General features: G+C 37.6%; 1 protein-coding gene across 9 annotated transcripts in view; it reads right to left on the bottom strand.

The window, feature by feature from the left end:
• Positions 1-21019, bottom strand: part of WDR17 (WD repeat domain 17) — a 55088-nt gene extending 34069 nt beyond the window's left edge. Inside the window, exons 1-5 of one of the 9 annotated variants that reach the window (XM_035324111.1) lie at positions 20891-20907; positions 15067-15167; positions 3449-3577; positions 2201-2384; positions 172-402 (exon numbers count right to left, since the gene is read on the bottom strand). In XM_035324111.1, the coding sequence (XP_035180002.1) occupies positions 172-402; positions 2201-2384; positions 3449-3577; positions 15067-15132 (610 nt within the window). In that variant the 5' untranslated portion in view covers positions 15133-15167; positions 20891-20907. Of the gene's footprint in view, positions 1-171; positions 403-2200; positions 2385-3448; positions 3578-10748; positions 11609-14489; positions 15016-15066; positions 15495-15613; positions 15738-16823; positions 16866-20890 lie in introns of those variants that run through there. The other 8 variants (XM_035324110.1, XM_035324115.1, XM_035324117.1 and 5 more) reach the window with 8 other exon arrangements.
• Between the last annotated feature and the right edge of the window lie 823 nt (positions 21020-21842).

The raw sequence follows: 21842 nt of genomic DNA, 5'->3' as shown, positions 1-21842 counted from the left end.
CAAATATATTTATGTGATATAGAAGGAAGACAAATACTATGAATTAAGAACAAGTTTTATGTATGTGCCTATATTTCTAAAACCTAAATGAAAAAAATACAGAATTACACGCAAAGAGACAACAGACAACAGCAAAAATATATACATATATATTCCAGTATCAGTTTTTACCTGGTTGAAAAATAGACAGACTTCCATCAGTATGTCCAAAGACTACTTTTCCTTTTTTCTTTGGATGCCATCTAAATAGACAGATATCTGACAAGAAACTATGTGCTTCTCTATGTACAATTACTCCGCTGTCAGGTCCCGAGATAGTCCAAATGTACAAGGGACCTCTGTGGGACACAAATGCAACTGCATCACCTGCATTCCAGCACCAGCTAAGTGACGCAGGAATTCCTGAAACATACAGGTAAACCTTGTTAGAACCAGAATAGGAAATTCAGTATATTACTGTTGGGCCCAGTATCAGCAACTGTCTTGACAAGCTGTCGAAACAATTATTCTTCTACATAAAAACTATTAGACTGAAACTTGAACAGTGTAAAAGTAAACTATACGTATTCATATGCAGAAAGCAGAAATATTTCTCGAATTATTTTAATACTACTTTGATGGGCTCTATTTCATGATACTTATACTTGATTTCATTAGTGCCAAAGCCAATCACATGTATGAGAGAGGTTAAAGCTGATCCTGTAAACAATCCTGTCATTCATTCACAATTCCATTTACCACTACTGTCTTATTGCTAGCTGTTTGCTATTAAGCTAGTAAAATACTGAAAATTTTACAATTTCTTTCTTTCTCTTCTTTTTTTTTTTTTTTTCCAAAAAATACTGTAATTTAATCTAGGGATAAATAAAACAGAGGCAGGTATTTGTGATAGAACTGGAAAACTCTGTAGTCAAAACAAACTCTTGATAACTTCTCTCTGGACATCTGCCACTTAACTCAGTTGCGTAACACTTACCTATGAGGACTGCCATTTAAAGGTTTTGACCTTAACAACTCCAACACTAAGCATCCCCATAATTCAGTAACATGTGTCTGAAGGGGTGAATGACAGTAAGACAAACTCCTCAAGATGAAGATTCACAACTGTCCATATTTTGATACTTTAATGCTATTTTTGCTGTCTTTAACACTACCGTATTAATAGGATGTTTAAGCATATTAGCCTAAAAATAATATGACTTTTAGAAAATTTAAACTAAGAAAAAATATTACTTCACATGTATTCACTGGTTGAAGTAGCTTTTTAAGTGAGCAATCTGTTGAAAAATAAGTATCAGCTTTTATATTAATGAATAATTTGAGCCAATATTCTGCTTGGATTAGACCAAATCATCGTGTGTTTCCCTACTTAACTCCTTTTGCAGGATATGCATGATACACAAGATTTTCAGGGGTATTCTAAATCCTCTGGAAAGAACAGAGTAGAGAGTCCCAAAATATCTTAGAAGAACCTGAGATACTGACTGTCCTTGGGTTACACCTATTTTCCAAGAAAGCAAATGTAGGAGTCAAGCACAGCTGACAGAGATTGCCTGTAAGAACAAAAATACAGGTACTGGTTTTGACTGAAGGGAATGAATGAGAACTGGGCAGGGAAAGGTGACAGGTATAGACTTTTAACCCGCCTAGACCTCTATTACAATCTCATCAGCAGTTTCAAGTCCTTAAATAAGATGCAGGTGGACAAGAATTAAGGTATTTAAATAAAAACTATTTTTCAGTTTCATTGATAATTTATACTTGAACCTGCTGAACACTGCATTTTATTTGCTTTCACTTCTGTAAAGAATGTTACATTTTATTTGATTTCACTTCTGTGAAGTTATCATGAAAACACATGATCCAATGTTTAAATCTTAATTATTTATTCTTTTTTATGATTAAAAAAATGTTTATTTCTGCTCAACCAATAATCAATGGCAAAGTAAATTCCTCAGCTGGTCAAGTACTTTAGAGAAAAGAAACTTTTCACCAATTACTAGATAGTTCAGAGCAATTTCCTCTAACACACTACCATAATTTTCTAAAATGAACTATAACAATCAGAAGAATATTGTGTTATGTAATTATTAAACCACTGGCCTACCGAATGCTTTGAATTTACTGTATATCAAGTATTTCTGATACTTGAAGATGAAAAGAATTTTATTGAACAAATAGATCTCCATGTTTGAAGTACCTTTCGTGTTGTCCAGCTTGGCCACAACTTTCTGTTCAGTCACATTCCAAATAATTACTAAACTGTCTGCGCTGGCACTTGCAAACATGTCAGGATTGTGCGGACACCAGGATATGGCTGTGATTGTCTTCTTATGCTCAGACATAATTGCCCGGAGCTTGAATTCATTGTAACGGTGATCCAGCTAAACAAAAAGTAAAAAATCATTTTAGAAAGACATATTTTGAAAGCTCACTTTAAATACCGTTAGGTCAGAGAACAGCTCATGTTACAAATGAAATTTTGGTGGAGTAACAATTCTCAGTACTTGACATCTCAATAAATGAAATTCCTATGTATTTTACTTACACAAAAAAGGTGTCAAATATTCAATTATCCCAAGCACTATTAGCATTCTATCATTTTCACTCATAAACTATTATATTTATTTAAAAACTGCACTCTGACATGATTTTTATATAAGGATACTAAAATGCATTCTTTACAGTTAATCTATAAGGGATGGAACATGGAAATGAGTTTGAAATCTTTCTAATTCCTTAAGTTGCTTGGTCCAGTTTTAAAAAAAAATAAAAATTGAAACCCCAAACCTGACATAGAAAAGTTTATTTTAATCCCACAAGCAGTGTAACTCATGCAGTTAAAATAAGGTTATCCTTATTTCATGCAGTATTTCTCAATCTGAAAATTCCACGTGACAGCATTTATACTTTTTGTTACATGTTGATGCACAGTAATTGGGGACTTCAAATGACCACACTGCTGTGCAGTTTAGAAACAAAGAAAGTAGTAAGTTGCTCCAAACCAAAGATAGATGGGGCACTGAATCCACAGCTCTGTAGCTCCATCTTCAAAGTTTCCCAGAGTGGATTAAAAACTGCTGCAAATAACTACTTCTACATTACAGCTTCAAATGAAACCATAGAATTGCTTCATTTCTCTCTCAAAAGCTGTTCTTTGACAGATTTTCATTCATCTCAGGCATTTGCTGGATTGAGAGCCTGTCTTTTACAAATAATTCCAGATGCATACAACTTCAAATACAATGCTTACACATCAACTCTATGCACTATTTGTAACTAGCAGAAAAAAAAGAGCTATCTTGAATGGAAGACTGAGTTTTATACAGATATCTTCTCAGCAGTAATCATACTTTCAAAAGCATAATAGAAACATTTATTGAAAGGACTCAAAATGAGATAGGCAATAACATAAAATAACTAGTCTGTTAAATAGAAAAAATCTTACCTGATAAACATAAATAGCAAGGGTAGCACAGTAGGCAAATCTGTCCCCACTAGCAGCACACACATCTTTGTTCCATGGCTGACATCCAGCAGCTAAAAGACCCACTTGTTTAACCTGTGACATTTTTGCCTTTAAAACAGAAAATCATTAACTACAACATGAAGGCAGAATGTTAAACAACAGAATAATGCAGTTTTGTTCCCATAATTTATGCATACGTACCTTAACAATATAGCTAACCTTTATGTTTTAACAGTAAAATCTTGTGTTTATGAGGTATAAACAAACAGCCAGAAATACACTGAGCAGACATTCACATGCTTCAGTGTTACACATGGCAGGGATTTTATTAGCACTCAAAGGAGCCTATTTGTGGGAGTGGGAGATAGCACATGAAAATCTGAATAGATCTTGGTTTGCACTAGCTGAAGCTGTTCTTCACCATTTTGATTTTCTCCTACACTCAGGTTCAAAACTTTCTAAATAAAAGCATAATACTCTCTCTGATCTTTTCTCCCCTTCATTCCCCACAAAGTCAGCTGGACAAAATAAACCATGTGTTCATTTGAAGTCCCCAACTTTGATGTTAGTTATGTCAAGCAACATGCCTACAAAGTTGTTCAAACCCCTAGCTTAGTACAATTATGAATTATTTATCATCATCCTTTTCTGAAGAAGCTAAGTTTTCTTAATTACTACTATCTAATAAAAAAGTTGAACTGTGAAAAATAAATGCAAAGCTTACTGTAGGCATTACTGTACAACACCCTGTGTCTCTGAGGCCTAACACAGGATTCTCCTTCAGACCAGCTCTGCTAAACAGCACTACAAGTCCGCACAAAATCACTCAAACGCTATTTGACCACTACTGTGAGTGCAGATTTTCTCTACTGTGTATGAGGGAAATATCCACTTGCAGGGAATTTAAAAGCTGTAACACAAGATTCCTGTAAGAATGGTGTAACACAAGAAATATTAAGGGGAAAAACATATACTAGATGCTTTTGTAATATTATTTCTCGAACTACTTGTTGTGGTTAGAGTGAGGGGACTTTAACATAAAACCACAATAAATGCTCTATTGAGCCAGGTAAATTATATGCCTAGGTCATTTGATCAATGATAATGTCAAAAGGCTGCCTAAATAGGGCACAAGCATGGCCATTTCCCCATAGACAGACCAAGAACGCACACATTTACAAAGGAATTGTTTGCTGAAACTTTACTCACTCTCTCAAATTAATTCTTTTATCATAGAATCATAGAATATCCCGAGTTGGAAAGGACCCATAAGGGTCATCAAGTCCAACTCCAAGTCCAACTCCAGGTCTACATGGTCCATGGTTCAGACCATGTGACTAAGTGCACAGTCCAATCTCTTCTTAAATTCAGACAGGCTCGGTGCAGTGACTACTTCCCTGGGGAGCCTGTTCCAGTGTGCAACCACCCTCTTGGTGAAGAACCTCCTCCTGATGTCTAGTCTAAACTTCCCGTCTCAGCTTAACCCCGTTCCCACGGATCCTATCACTGGTGTTCATGGAGAATAGGTCACCCGCCTCTCCACTCCCCCTCGCGAGGAAGTTGTAGACTGCGATAAGGTCTCCCCTCAGCCTCTTCTCCAGGCTGAACAGGCCCAGTGACCTCAGCCGCTCCTCATATGTTTTCTTCTCCAGGCCCTTCACCATCTTCATCGCCCTCCTCTGGACACTCTCCAACAGCTGAATGTCCTTTCTGTACTGTGGTGCCCAGAACTGCACACAGTACTCAAGGTGAGGCCGCACCAGCGCAGACTAGAGTGGAATGATCACTTCCCCTCGACCAACTAGCAATGCCGTGCTTGATGCACCCCAGGATACGGTTGGCCCTCCTGGCTGCCAGGGCACACTGCTGGCTCATATTCAACTTGCTGTCAACCACGACCCCCAGATCCCTCTCTGTGGGGCTGCTCTCCAGCATCTCATCGCCCAGTCTGTATGTACGGCCAGGGTTGCCTCGTCCCAGGTGCAGGACCCGGCACTTGCTTTTGTTAAACTTCATGCGGTTGGTGATCGCCCAGCTCTCCAACCTGTCCGGATCTCTTTGCAGAACCTTTCCACCTTCATCCGAGTCCACAACACCTCAAAGTTTGGTGTCGTTGACAAATTTGCTCAAAACATCTTCTAGTCCTACATCCAAATCATTTATAAAAACATTGAAGAGGACTGGCCCTAAAATGGAGCCTTGAGGGACCCCACTAGTGACCATCTGCCAGCCTGATGTGGCCCCATTTACCACAACCCTTTGAGCCCTGCCCGTCAGCCAATTGCTCACCCATCGTATGATGTTTTGGTTTAGCTGTATGCTGGACAGTTTGACCAGTAGTTTCCTATGGGAAACCATGTCAAAAGCCTTGCTGAAGTCCAAAAAGATCACATCAGCTGGTTTCCCTTTGTCAACTAGACAGGTGATCTTATCATAAAAGGAAATCAAATTTGTTAGGCAGGACCTACCCCTCATGAACCCATGTTGGCTGGGACCCATGACTGCTTTGTCCCCCAGGTACGCTTCAATAACTTCAAGAATCATCTTCTCCATAATTTTACCAGGCACTGACATGAGACTGACAGGCCTGTAATTACCAGGGTCTTCTTTCTTACCCTTCTTGAAAATTGGCACATTTGCCAGCTTCCAGTCTACTGGAACCTCTCCAGGTTGCCAAGATCGTTGAAAAATAATTGAGAGAGGTCCCGCGATGACGTCAGCCAGCTCTTTAAGCACCCTGGGATAAATCCCATCCGGACCCATGGACTTGTATGGATCCAGGTGGAGCAGCAAATCCTGCACATGTTCAGGGTCGGTTGGGATTTTGTCATTCCCACCATCACGGTCCTCCAGCTCAGGGCACTCTGAGTCCCAAAGCCCATCATCAGCGTTGAAGACAGAGGCAAAGAAGGCATTAAACGTCCCTGCTTTGCCTATGTCACTGCCTGTGAGGAGACCTTCCCCATCAAGCAGCAGACCTATGTCCCCTTTTTCCGTTCACATATTTAAAAAAAAAAAACTTTTTTATTGTCTCCCACAGACATGGCCAGCTTCAACTCTAGTTGGGCTTTGGCCACGTGAATTTTCTCCCTACAAACATGAACGGCATCCCTTTATTCCTTCTTCGTCGCCTGACCCTCCTTCCAGCAGCCATACACTTTCTTTTTTTGCCTAAGCTCCAGTGGAAGATTCCTGGTCAGCCAGGCCAGCCTCCTGCCCAACTTCCGGTATTTTGAATTGCCTGAGTATCATACTGCTATTCTCAATTTTATATTACAATTCACTTCAGTCTCATCCTTATAAGACTACAGATTATTAACAAAGTGCTGCAATATCTTCAACCAAAACACTTTGTCACCAACACAAAGGCTCAATATATTAAATGCTTCTAAGATGAAACACAACAAATCAATACAAACACAAACTTTCAATGAAAAGCACACTAAATTAGGAAAAGAATTTCCTATCGATAGGCACTTTTCATCAAGACTTCATTATTTTGCCTTTTTTTAAAAAAACAACAACAACAAGGCTTGTATTTTATTTATTAAGGAAATCTGGCAAGTTATTTAGGTGCATGTGAAGAAAGAATTCTGCTAAGGTTTTATCTGTGGATAGCTTGGCTATTCCATATGCATTTGTTAGTGACAGGATATGCACTAGTCTCTCACTATTTTATTAAGGTTGTGACAATTATTAGTAATCTTAGATTAGTACAGGTTAATTTATTTATTTCTTTAATATGTTTGAGAAATGCAAGTGTCATTGCATATGGAACTACCTTCTGGCATAACTTCAACCATAATTACATTTATAGACCATGTCAAACTTGGAGATCAGAGTAAAAACTCACTAAGAAGCAGAAAACTCAAAGTTTTCTTTTATGATATACGAAAGTATCAAGAAATAGTTTTGTTAAATTATTATTTATTAAGCATAGTTATATGCTTACAGGAATAAAACAAAATACTTTGAACAGAAAAAGTGTCTCCTCTAAGGAGAGGCTCACTTCATTAATGTATAATTATTTATGTAGTATGCTAACATTTTTAGTGCTAATAAACCATGAAAGTGGTAGTAATAGAAATACCGGAGGGACCATGCCTTTGTGGCAAAGTAGGCTAAATGTATCCTGGGCTGCATGAGAAGTGCTGCCAGCAGGTCAAGGTAGGTTATCCCCTGTACTCAGCCCTGGTGAGGCCACACCTGGAATACTGGGTCCAGTTCTGGGCTCCCCAGTACATGAGAGCCATGGACTTAGTGGAGAGAGTGTAATGAAAGAACTTGAAGATGAGTAAGTGACTGGAGCTTCTCCTTCACAAAGAAAGGCTGAGAGAGTTGGGACCCTTCAGGGAAGAGAATGCTCAGGGAGGATCATATCTGTTTGCACAAATATTTGAAGGGAGGCTGTACAGACAGAGCCAGGCTCTAGTGGTGCTGAGTGACAGGACAGGAGGCAATAGGCACAGGCCGAAACACAAGGTTCTGCCCAAACATACTGGAACACTTTTCTACTGTGCAGGTGACTGAGCACCAGAACATGTTGCCCAGAGCAGTTATGGATTCTCCATCCTTAGAGATATTCAAAAGCTGTCTGGACATGGTCTGCTCCAGGTAGCCCCACTCAAGCAGGGGTAGGGTTTGGACTAGAGCTCCAGAGGTCCTTTCCAACCTCAAACATTCTGTGTTTCTGAGATGTAAGAAAATGTTCACAATGAGCCTTAGTGAATTTATTTAGAGCAGACAAGTATGGATTTACAATCCTTCTCATGCTATCAATAAGAGTCCCTAGGAAATCAATTTATCTTATTAATTAAAGAATCATTATCACCACCCCCACTCTCACAAACTGACAAAAGTAAATAGTCACCAAGTTTCTGATTTTGCCACTTAATCTTCTTTTACTTCTTAGTAAGATTACAAAATCCAAAGGTCCTTTCTTTACAAATAAAGTATCAATCACATTCAGAAATATTTGTATATTGGGCATTTAGAACTGCAACAAAGATTTCTTCCAGTCACGATGAAAAAATAGCTGGCACCATTAACAGCCATGTTTTCTGAAATTAAAGTCATCCAGCTGATTACATAAAAATTTACTAAAATGCAAAATAGCATAATGAGCCAAAACTCAGAAAGTGGTGGTCTAACAACTAAAACTGTGGATATGTGAACAGAAAAATAATGAAAACTGGAAAAAACAAACTAAACCTAAACACGTGAATCAGAAGATAAATACATAATATTAGATTATCATAGGTTTAATTTATAGGTTTACTGCATATAAAAATGATTCAAAAAAATGAACTCTTATTTAAAAATTAATACTTCAAATTCATATAATTAACAGATTTGTTTCATATTTTGTACAGATCATCTTGTTTTTCTTTTTTCTTTTATTCTTTTTTTTTTTTTTTTTTTACACCTTGTTTCTTTACCTGGGAGCTATTATATTCCTGATTTGATGAAGTTTAATCGGTAAGAAAATACTTTAAATCTAGTTTTGTTCACGGTTTGATTACAGGGAAATCTAACTGGAAGTTAACAACTCGTATAGATGATAAACCAGTATTTCTTTTTTTTTCCCCTTTTTTTCTTTTTTTTTTTTTTTTCCCCATAGTAACAACAGATCTGTCTTGTAGGATTCCATAGTAAAAAAAAATCCTGATAGCATAATCAGAAGATTGTCTTTTTCATCTTCATATGAGAGAGGAACGTAATTGTTGACTACATGAAAACTAATCTATAGGAAAATATTATTCTAAGCAGCTGAGAAGGATTTCAAGCCTAAATGTTGCAATTTAGAACAACCACCACCTGCTGTATTTACAATTACCATCATCACACAAAACTGACTAGCACTTTGGGTTTGGAGGTGGTTCCATTATTAGCACTATTTCCATGTTTTCCATGCAGCTTATTAACACCTAAGAGACCTATAACAAACAAACAAAAAAACATGTTATTAGGACACTTGTGTAGTTTCAGGATATTTTAAATCTCCAAATGCATTCATCACTGATTAGATTTCAGGCTACACTAATCACGGTCAAAAATCATTGTCATCAAATGGCTAAAAAAATATTTTAGCCTAATTCTAGATGTATGCCTGTAAATTTTACTGGGTATGCTGCACTAAGTACTGTTTTCCAAATAAAAGAACACATCTGATTATGCTTTCTCTTTATTCCACATTTACTTTAAAGACAAAAGGTAACTTTAATGTTTTTTGAAGAAATTCACCATAAGAAACCTCACTCATAAGTTAAATTTAAGCAGCCATTTTTTGATTATGTATTTTTTCTTAAAAACTGATATCCAAATGAAAATATCCCTTCAATAAGATTACCATTTGGATAAAAAATGCTGCTTTGTGACGCTCCATTATTTCACTCCAGTTAGTAGCTTGTGCCTAAGAAGCATTATTAAACTTTGATTCCTGATACAGTTTTTTTTTTCCTTAGGTTAAAAAAAAAATATATTCACAACTGAAACTACATTGCATATGTAAAATATTTTGAGCTGTATTCTAAAAAGCACTTTAAACTTTATTTGCTAATATGTGCTGTTTTAACCTTGTTAATATATCCCGTTTCCTATTCTTTAAATATATTGTAATTAGTAACAAACATTTGCTTTGAAATGCAGTATAATTGTATCTTGAAGAAGAAATTGCAGTTGCATAACACTGTTATGTCTCTCAAGTACCTTGTATCAAAGCAGTTTCCTGCAGATCTTTTCAGCCATTATAGATTTCTGTTGGACATGCATATAGTACGTGGGATAAAACAGCATTCACCAAAACAACATGAGTAAAATGGCAAAAATCTACAAATGCAATATAAATGAATATATATTATAGACATATATATGACCATACATGTTGCATTTTAAGTAATGGAGATTTTTTTCATCTTTTGTTAAAAAATATTTTCTTTCAAAATAAAGGATATACAAATAATTATATTAGGCTCTGAAGAATACTCTGGAAAAAAAATGTGCATATAAAAATACTGCACTGGGAAAACTATCAAAGGATGCCCACAGTTTCCAAGGAGATGAGGGGAAGAGGGAGGACAACAAAAACCTTTTTTTTTTTTTTTCAATTGGCATGAGCAGCAACATTTTAAGTACTTCCTTGTTGCTAAATATAGGAAAAAATTAAATTGAAATTCTGTATACCACAGAGGTAATATTTAAAAATAACATCTGAATGGACTAGATACATAGACATGGCTATATATCAATGACTTAGAGATAAATGCCTAATAATCCCTACCTTAGCATAGGTATCATTTTTTGTAAACCACTTAAGAATTTCCATGTTCATTCCAATACCTTGCTGCTTCCAAAAATGTAAAATCTTGTTCTGGCTGTCGAATGAAATCACTTAACTTGACAGATGAAGGAACTAAACCTTGATGTTCACAGAATAATGCAGTTACTAAAGGATGCAGGAGAAAAGACTGAGCATTGTGTCGCACCCCCCACACACAGCAGCAGTGTCAGTAGCCTGGCAACTGCAGCTCTTTAACAGGCACCATTTTAATTCCAAACGAATTCCTTTTCCTCTGCTTCAGGTACTCAGTGCATTTCATTGTTTGTTGTTTTTTTCTGACTGTACTACAGCAACATTTACACATTAATAACAGCTGTTTTAAGTCCATCACTTGGCACCCTTTAATTATCAGAAGCTACGTTGCACATTGCGAGTATTCCCAAACTTAAAACCACCAAGCACAACAAATAACATGCACCCACACTGTGAGCCTTTGGGGTCCATATGAGTATATCTACAATGTGGCATGAGCACAGAAGTGAATATACAGTATCCATATGTTAATCATTCTGTATAGACCAAAAGGCTGGTTAATCCTGCTGGAGCAGCTGTATGTACTCAGGTGTCAAGTGCTTCTGCTTCCATTAGATCTATCGTCACTATCTTCCAATTAAGTCTGTATGTTTTCTTAAAAGGAAAACTTGCTGTCACACCTGTAGGGGTGTCACACACTAGTATTCTCTCTCACCCAGTACATTGTCCCCATTTTTGTCAATGTCAATGATAATGTCATAATTAAAGACCTACTTTACTGACATAAAAAAGTCTCCTTAAAAGGAACCATGGCATTTCACATTCATTGCCCTATTCAGCTGGGCCAGTTATAAGCACTGGAAAATGGACAAAGAATTTACCTTGTTAAAAACATGGAAGTCTTTAAGCATAATAAGAAGTCTCTTCATGTCTTCAAGACATGAAGAGGCACCAACCTGACTGTGCCTGCCTCAGTAGCACCAAGCATTATGCAAGAATGTAAGAGTAATTAGTGCTAGTCCTCTTCCAAAGGGAAGGGAAAACACCAAGCACATTACTGCCAGGTTAAGAAATTAAATCTGGTTAATAATCTACCCAGATTTAGGTGAAAGAATCAACTCAGAAGTCAAAGACAAATTAAATCTGCTAAACTGAACAATGAACCTCCCCAATACTTTAAACAAATGATTCTTACAGAAACATTAAGAAATTAATGTATTTTTTGAATTCTATTCAATGTTCATAAAAGTAGAAAAATATTGGTACAAACTACCAATTCACATAGGTGAATATTCACAATTTCACATCTCATAATCCTAGCAATAAAACCTAGTTCTATCAATTTATGACTTTGGGGGACCTCAAAAGTAAAAGTAATCACATCAGAAGATGAGAAGAAATCTTACACTATGAAGAATCTGACTGAGAAGTTTGACTGACACTAGGAAAAACCGATGAATATTGTCAAAGAACACCTGTCATGGATTTAAGTAGATCCACAGGAAATAAAGGTTAGAAACAAAGAAATAGATGGCTACGTCATATATCAATTTTACTTGTTTAGGAACCAGATATGTCTATATCAGTTAAACTACTCCCTTTAAACAAAAAATCCTTCTACTATGTGTGGAGTACCCTGAAATTCTAAAGAATTTTCAATTACTGATACAGAAAATCAAATTGCTGTTGCTAAAATAGATCTCTAAGTAGTCTTACCAAGACTGTACATGTAGTGCTTCAAGAAATCATTTCTGAGGAAAAGATGAGTGAAGATCACCTACATTAATCCTGACAGTCACAATGTAGAATAACTATGTGGATTTACATATTTAATGCTGTTTACAGAAGTATTTCATACTTCCCAGCAGGATTCAACCTAGGTAGTCCTACTGCTTGTTAAAGTGTCAGGTTGGTTGTTAGTTTATCAATGACCAGCTTACAGACAGAAAGACTGTATGCTTCTCTGCAAAAAAATAAAAAATCAGAAAAGTTTTCTATTTCTGTACACAATTCACAGCACACAGATCAGCTGTGGCTCCTGCAGGGTCAGAGGAATAACTAAAGGCAAGAAGACAATGCCATTTTCAGTGTACTGAAAAATTGAAAAAGGCTTTGAATTTCAGCAAGATTCTTCAAAAATATCAGAAACCCAGGCTAGATTCATGACATGCAAATGCAGGCTGCAAATCTCCTAACACATGGAAAACAACCTAACAAGTGTTCAAAATGAACATAATTATTCAGACACTGACTAGGAAAAGCACGCTTTTTTTTTTTAAGCAAAACTTTCTACTAGTTTTCACAATGATTTTAAACCTCCACAATAAACACAGAGCCAAAGTACTACGTCTCAACTCAGTAAACAGAGATTCTTCCATTCTCTTGCTCCCCTAATCCCTTTGTACAAGCACAAATACATCATTTGTGCAATTATAATCAAAACTGTCCTTCTGCAAAGTGGTATTTTTGCCCATGTCTGATGACATGGGGCACGGATATGTAGTAAATGACAAAAAAAAATATTAATTTTTGAAACAATTTTGATCAAATGTCTCTCTTTATATTTCAGGTCTGAAGTATATAATCATATCCATGGGAATCGACAGTAACAGAATGCTATTTCAAAGCCAAGCACTCGGGTATTAGAAATTACAATAAAGTAGCTGTTGCATGAAGTTTTAACTCAGCCACTTTGACTAGCTATGAAAACATCGCTAAGGATGTCCTTTTATATTTATAAACCACACTCATAAACCCTCCACAGTTTCAAATTCCTCTTCCACAACATACAGAGAAGCATCTCATCATCACAGCTATAAGAATTTTAAAGCAGATACAAATTCTTATCTGAAATTAAAGTCAAAAACATTAATCTAAGACAGATACCCTGCTTAGAAAATGTAAGGATAATGATTTAACATTACAAAAACTAACTTGGCAAAAGTTTTACAAAGGAGCATTCTTGACTTTGACTACACTACTTGTACGGTTTAATGAGAGTATCTTTTAATGTGCAACTTTACAATCTAAATAGAAATACTAGGGTTTGAAACAGACTAAGAAGAAAGACTGATGATTCATTAGCACATCTCCGGGAATCTTGAGCTACATACAGTCAAACTGAGATACATAACAGTGGTAACAAAACTAGAGAATTACTTATTAATCTGGTACCAGAACTCCAGCTTTCAGATGCCTTATATAATACTTATAACCATGTCTTATCTCGCTATAAAACATCTCATACCCTCCATAAGAATTCTGTTCTCATCTTCCAACCCAGAGCTACCACAATCACCAGAAGATTGCTTTTGTGCTGGCTACTTGCCAAGAAAGCACTTGTGATATCAGACAAATTTACCTCTGGATACATCTTACATCCGAGTCCCTGATGAACAGCTGTTAACAGATTATTCCGCATCTGAGACATTCATATGGTAAGAGACATGTAAAATTACAACAGTTGAAAAAGCATTAAAAATCTGATAGTTTTTAAATATTTACAAACATATAAATGGCATTACCAAGTGATACATGACAATACAATTAAAAAAGCTGCTGTCCCTTATGTTTCAGTAGCATCATCTACATTCTGATCCAATAGCTAAGAACATACTATCAAAATGAGGAATAGAAATTACAAAAATACATGGTTATGTAAAGGAGCTTAATACAGTGCAAGAAACGTGACTTATGTTCACTTCTCACCCTGAATCTATGAAAGCAGCAGTAGATCAAGCTTGCCCAAGGCATGCAGTTAATAAACATAAAAAGAATTCAAGATATCCTGCAAATGTTGCTATAGTAACCACTCCTCCTCTTCAGAAAAATGTTAGGAAAAAAAACGCACAAATATCCAAGGTACAACTTGGAAATGAACCTAGATGAATTTCATCTCCCCCAGTTTTGCTTGGTTTTATTCAATTAACACCTATAATTAGCTTATTCCATGCACAGTATATTATTTCCTCCTCATATGAGAGGCTTAAGTGCTTGATTTCTATCTCATCATATATTAAAGGATTCTAGTCATTAAAGTATGCAAACTAAAAATACAAACAGCTGTCCACCAAACTTCCAATATATTTCATCCAAGTAGAAACATTTTAAAATCATTTTAGATGTCATTATCTATGATTCTAGACCCCATTAAAATTACTAAAAAAAATCCCTTCTTAGCACCATGGAAACATTAATTTTGGTACTAGTAATGTAATAAACAGCAGCTTAAAGAAGAGAAACAATGGAGATTAAAAGAGAAAATATTAATTTAAACAAATCTTACTCGTTGTTGTCCTTCATACCAATCATCTTCATCAAACCAGTGGGAAATGTAAGTCATCCAAGCCATGACAGAAGGCACAGTGGAAATTAAAAATACAGAACCTGAACATATGCAAGTACGATGAGTTCAGTGCTAAAATTTATTCAAAACTACAAGCTACCCAGAGATCAGATCTGAACTCTGTGACATGATTCTATCCCCAAAAAGCTTTAAATTCTTAAATATATAATCTGAAATACCATTAGCAGTAATTTACATGCTATCTATGTATTCGATTCTGAATTTGAACACAGAAACCAGCACTAAAACAATGACTGAATTATATATTGCTGTATTTAAATTAAAGCTGGTCAGTGTTTCAAGCTTGATTTTACAGTGCTTCTGAGATCTGAAAATGAGGTGCTGTTTGAATCATTATTTGCCTCCTAAAAAAAAAAAAAAAAGATTTTTTTTCCTCTTTTTTCTTTTTTTTTTTTTCCTCCAAAATGTACTGTCTGTAAGAAATGTGGTTCAGTGCACAAAAGCTAGTGTTAAAAATGTAAAATACCTTCAGAATCATGGAGTGTAACGTGTTTGGGTTATGTAGGGAGTGGCTTCAACTGGCAGAGGAGGAGTGGCCACAACCTTTGCAAATGCAGAACATCCTATGTTTAACAACATTAAAAAACAAAAACACACAGAAGTACTGTATTTCCATCACAGCCAGCAGCCTGAAAGGCTCGTCTACAGCAACCAGTGCGGGCTGGGAAATCTAGAAAGCCTGATTTTCCCTAATTCATCGGAATGCTTCTTTTCTCTCCCTCAGGATAGTCTCATAGATCTGATTATTTATTCCTTATGCAGGTAATAACATTTTATTTTGGTATGCTCCTAAGTTTCATGTCAGACAGTGCAGTGTACCAAGGAAAAAAAAAAAAACAACAACAACGTGGGAAGGGGAATAAAAGATGTATTGTTCACACCACAATTCAGTACTGCAGCAGCACATTTCATCAGCTGTGCTCCTTAGGACCTTATCATACAAAGCCTTCCAGCTGTGCTGTTACAGCAACTATCAAATCCTCAAGAGATTACAGAGACCTAAAATAAAAATCCCAATTCCTTAAGAAGCTTATAACCCAGACGACCCATGCCCTTCTTGCCTGGATTAACGAATTGTTTCCCCACAGTTATTAATACAATAAATGCAGAAGCTAGAATTGTTAAATCAAGAAATACACAAAGCAAAATAAGAAAAGAGCAGCCTGAAGTGCCAGATATTAACTCGGACTTGGTGGTCAACATTACTCTGTTTTAAAAGAGCAGAATTCCCTCAATACCAGTATGTACCTCGGTGTCAGCACCAGTTTCCATTAAGGTTATCACATAAAGAAGTTAAGTTCTCAGATACACAGCAGGCAAATAAAGAATAGAAGCAATACTTTTACTTTTTAACCTCTTAGTCAGAAATTATGATACCTGAGGGAAAAAACAACAACAACAAAAATAAAACAAAACAAAACAAACAAAAACACAAAAAATAAATCAAGACACTCACTACATTTCTGGGAAGTGGCATTCCCAAACTAACAAAAAATGGTTTGTTGTTATGTAGTCCTCCAGACAAACACACAAGAATGAAAAGGAACTTCCCACCCTACTACTGAAACTTTTCAGATTATTTGCCTTTCAAGACTTCACCTCAGCCACAATGAGCAATTCTGTGCACTTTGCAATCTCATAAAGTATATGGGATTAATTCAGACACATCTACTCACGCAGCTGAAGATGGAGCTTTATCAGTTCATGAAGATTAGGCTCTAGCTGCCAACAATAGCAGTGGATTGGATTTGATCACATATCTTCCTAACTGGATCCTGAAAAACAAATTCAACTAAACTTTTGGTCATTTTTTTTTTCCTTTTTTTTCATTTTAAGTAAAAAACTTTAACACCTGTTAAGAAAAAACAATTATGTTTATATATGCAGTGTCATTGTTACTATTGCTCCATTGCTAGATGTCTCCATTCAAATTCAGTGAAGAGCATATACAACTTTTAAGAAATTGGAAATTCATATAGCTCTTATTTTTAAATTTCTTAGAAGAAAAAAAAAAAGGGCACACTGCTTATGTGTTGAGAAAAGCTATAATCTAACCTTATAACCTAAAGCTAAGTCTGTACTCAATTATTTGTCTCAGTTACCAAATCACTGCACACGTGCTAAATTTGGAATTCCACAAAGCTGAAGTACCCATTTGTTTACCAGCAGACAGTTAACACAGCAAGAAAGACAGTACATGTATTTGATGTATCACATCCATAGGATGTGTCTAGCTAGAATGCAAGTCATTCCATTCTAACGTGTTTTTCAAAGAAAAGAGTTTAGACAATGGTAGTGCAAGTCTCTGACTGGAGTGCTAATGAACACATTTGAAAGAAAATATTTTAATAATAACTTTTAAAAATGTATTTTTCTGATTTGGATGTTAAGATAATGGCACTTTCTATCTGCCATAGAAATGATCCTTAAATATAAATTAGAAATAACAAAAGCATTTCCTCAGATTATTTATCTCAACATGCCAAGAACTTTACTTCGCAAAAACCAATTTTCAGTATCTGAAGAACAAATATGCCCACAAAAACATATTTTTTGAGTAGGACAAAATTTATGAAAAAAAATAATTCTGTCTATCTGTGAAGCTCAAAGCAAGTATTTAAAATCCCTCAGAGCTTGGTCGTGTCCCTGTGCTATTCATCACCTCTTTGTAGTCATTAACAGATTTTGGTGAGCTGAGAAGTTGAATAGACAAAGTGTGGATGGCATCCAGCTGTCTGTCATCAAACTGTACCCTCTCTCAGATCTGCCAATGCTAATTGACAACCCAAATTTGGAAAGCTAGGTAAAGCTGGACACAGGCAAGACCAAGATGTTTTTACTGTGAAAACTGGATTATGTTTGTCTCCAACACAATGTGCTAAACCACTGAGCTCTTTTGCCCTAACAATTTTTAGAGGGCAGTTCGCAGATTTAACAATTCAGACATTTGAGGGGCCACACGTGCCCTAACAACCACAGAAGCAAAAGAAGCACGGTCACCAGAAAACACTTTACATGCAACAAGACTGTACTCCATTCTCTGGAAATCTAAAGGGGATACAACCACCTGCATGTTCAAAACTAGCAAGTTAGGTACAGAAAACATTCTGTAGTTAGTAACAATCACAGAGCCCTGTTCAACCCTAACCTCACACTTGAGTACAGGACGTCTTAGTTTTATATCCTGGCATATCAACTTATTTATGAAATTTATCTCTGGGATCTGATTTATCCTCTTTCATTCCCTCATCAGCAGTGTCCCAATACTGCTGTTTTCAGAGAATTGGTAGCAACTAGAAAAAAAAAGTTAAGAGAATGAAAACTGTAGCATTAATTAGTGCTCTTACATCTTGATTTGCCTGCATGAAGGAAAAACAAACAAACAAACAAAAAAAACAACTCTAACAACAACAAAATAATTCTTTAACCAGATTGCAGAAGAAAAAACAGAAAAGTCTAAACCAGAGATTAGGGTCCAGGCTATCAGCGAGCTAGGAAGTTTACGTCTCATTAAGAAGCTACCGAATAAGAGGCGAAAAAAATGTTGTGCAACCAAAGCAAGTAATGTGAACAACCATATCCAAGACAGAAACAAAACTGAAGATCTTCAAACATAAATCAAAAGTATGCAATAAATTCCATTGACTAAAACAAACTGCAGGTAGAGATTGGATTTAAGAGTCCATCAAATTGCCGCACACAGCAGCAAAAACAACTTCTCCAATCTGTGCCAGAACAGGATAAGGAATAAACAGCCCTAATGGATTCAGCCAGGGTGTAGTTATTATAGTACTTAAATGTGGAAAAATACCGTACAAAGCTTCTGTCTTCCTCCAATACCCAGAGCATAGCTCAGCTGCTACCATAAATAACTGCTATCCTGAATGACACTTTATGTCACTGAAGTACCTATATCCTACTGGTGAATTCTCAGCTCTTATAAGCAGTTGTTGTAATTTCAACGCTGTGTTGATGCTTACATCTCTTCTTTTACTGCATATACAAAAGAAGCCAAACAGCAAAATATAAGTTACGCTGTATCTTCACCAGGATTTGCAGTAGTATTGTGCATGTCAATTCTGACTTAGGGACTGCAGGAAGAAGAAATATTTCCCTACGCTATCTTTTATTAGTGCTGCTAGAAATAAATATTGGCCCACAGAGTTAAATAGATCCCTAGACAATGAGGACTTATGTTGTTCTTTCTATAGGAAAGTTTTCCTTACAGCAGAGGACTCAATTACAGTTCTATCACTGTGTTTTGGGTCCTTTAAATAGCCAGAGCTGCCCCGTGAGTCCCAGATTTGCTGCAGTAGAGTGCACAGAATGACACTGGTTGAAACAAAGAGATGAAAGAAAATAATAGATATCTTGTGAGGGAGAGTAATTAATACATTAACAATAAATCATTAAGTAAAACAATGCCTGCAAGGTACCTTAATACTTTATCATTAGTATTACTCTATATCACCTATGTTTCTTCTCAAATTGTTTGGATCATCGTGTCCCTATATGGATTACAACAATTAGCCAGAGATGTCTATGGTCTTAACTGAAGATTTTGATATACAAAACACAAAAGCTAACATAACTGATTCACACAAGGTGCTTGTTCTCTAACATACACCTTAAGTGTATATCAGTAACGTATACAGCTGTGCCTTTAGTCAGGCAAGAAGGGCACAGGCAAAAAGTTCTTTGGAAATGGCACAACCTAAGGGAATTCCACTTATTTGTATGCTACCAAAAAAGTGCAAAGGTTAGCAACTTTAAAACAATGGGAATTATGCCTTGCCATGAATTATATACGCAAAATAAGACTTTGCTAAAGTTGGAGGAACATCTGATTACTTACTATGTGTGTTCATTATCAGAATTCTTGCCCCTAAATGCCCTTATGAATAGCAGAAAACTGCAGAATGTCATGACAAAAATCTTGAACAAGGCATATATAAACAGCAAGCTCTACACTTCTAGCAGAGGTTTAAACCCCAGAACGAATCAGAGGCACATTGGACTTTCTAACCACGTTTTTGAAAGACTTAGTGGATGCCCACCGGAAAGATATTCCTGAAACAGACAGTCTGCGTGACAAAAAAACATTTTCAGCTATATGTGATCTACATCATGGTGTATTTAAGACAATTAAGCGCACCGTGCCCCTTACTGCCTTTAAAATTCAGGACTGCGACCTTTACTACAGCATCCCAAGCAACCAAAGAGCTCCCTCAGCCTTCAACGTCACTCACACCTGCTGCTTTCAAGCCTTCCAAAGCACACCAGCTCTCCGTAAAACAACAGCCCTAAGACATTAGAAGAATTATTGAATAAGAAACAGCTTTAAATATTTACTTCTTGATCTGCAAAGCCTGCTTCAGCTGGCCTTCACGAGCTTTGTTTGCTTAGCGCGTACCTTGCTTTTGCACTTGGAGAATTTTTTAATTCTCCGTGCTTGTTTCTGTCCCGATCCAGCTCTGTCCCTCCCAGCCGAGGGAAGCAGGGCGAACCCCAGAGCTCTCCCTCCTTCCCTCCAGGGGCAGGACGAGCAGCTCCAGCCTTTTTACCCCTTCCAAAGACCGCTCCCCCCCCCCCGGTTTCCGCGGTTTTAAGCGTCCGTTTCCACGCAACCACACCCGCGGAGACAACGCACACAGCAGCAGGGCGGCCCGAACCCCAGCGCAACCCCGGGCTCCCCCCAAGACACCCCCGGAGGACTCCCCGGTGCCCGCGCCCCGGCCCTCACCTGCCCGCCCGCAGCCCCACCGCCAGCGCCGCCGCCGCGCAGGGGCGCCCCAGCCCCGTCGCCCCGGCAACCCGGGCGGCCCGCCCCCGCTGCGCGCCGATTGGAGCCGTTAACGGCCGGCAGCGGGGAGGGCAGGTGACGGTTACCCGCCGCTCTGTCATGGCAGCGCCGCTGGCGGCGGCTCGGAGGGGTTGGAGTGCCCCGGGGACCGGTAGGATCCCCGAAGGGCGCTGGCTGCACGGCCCATGGGGCGTCCGGTAGAAGCTAAGGGGCTGGTTGTGCGCCCAGCCCTCGTTTTCAAAACTTCTCGTTGTTAAAAACTTAAAAATTTCCAGTTAAAAAATATTTACTCAGCCCCAGTCCGATCATAGAAAAAGTTATGTATTTTAAGACGACAGGAATCCTGAGCTATTGAGCTGTATCCGTGCCTCGTTTGTAGAGCCCACGTTACACACAGAATAATCCCATCAGCAGTGAGTCACGACATTCACTCTCCTGGATCTAATGCCACCCACCTGGAACCATCAGGTACTTCTTGCAGGCTTTCAGTCCACAGGTGTTCACTGGACAACAACGCTCATTTATAAAATCAAAGAATCATTAAGGCTGTAAAAGACCTCCAAGATCACCTGGTCCAACCATCTCTATTACCGATGTCACCCACTAAACCACGTCCCTAAGCGTCAGGTCCAACCTTTCCTTGAACACCCCCAGGGACAGTAACTCCACCACCTCCCTGGGCAACCTGTTCCAGTGCCTGACTGCTCTTTCTGAGAGGAAATGTCTCCTCATTTCCAACCTGAACCTCCCCTGGCACAACTTGAGGCCATCTTTTCTAGTCCTATGACTAGTTATCGGTGAGAAGCGGCTAACCCCCAGCTCCCCACACCTTCCTTTCAGGTAGTTGTAGATAGCAATAAGGTGTCCCCTGAGCCTCCTCTTCTCCAGACTA

This window comes from Oxyura jamaicensis, chromosome 4, assembly GCF_011077185.1.
Source record: "Oxyura jamaicensis isolate SHBP4307 breed ruddy duck chromosome 4, BPBGC_Ojam_1.0, whole genome shotgun sequence".
Taxonomy (NCBI): domain Eukaryota; kingdom Metazoa; phylum Chordata; class Aves; order Anseriformes; family Anatidae; genus Oxyura; species Oxyura jamaicensis.
This window is presented reverse-complemented; position numbering and strand designations above follow the sequence as displayed.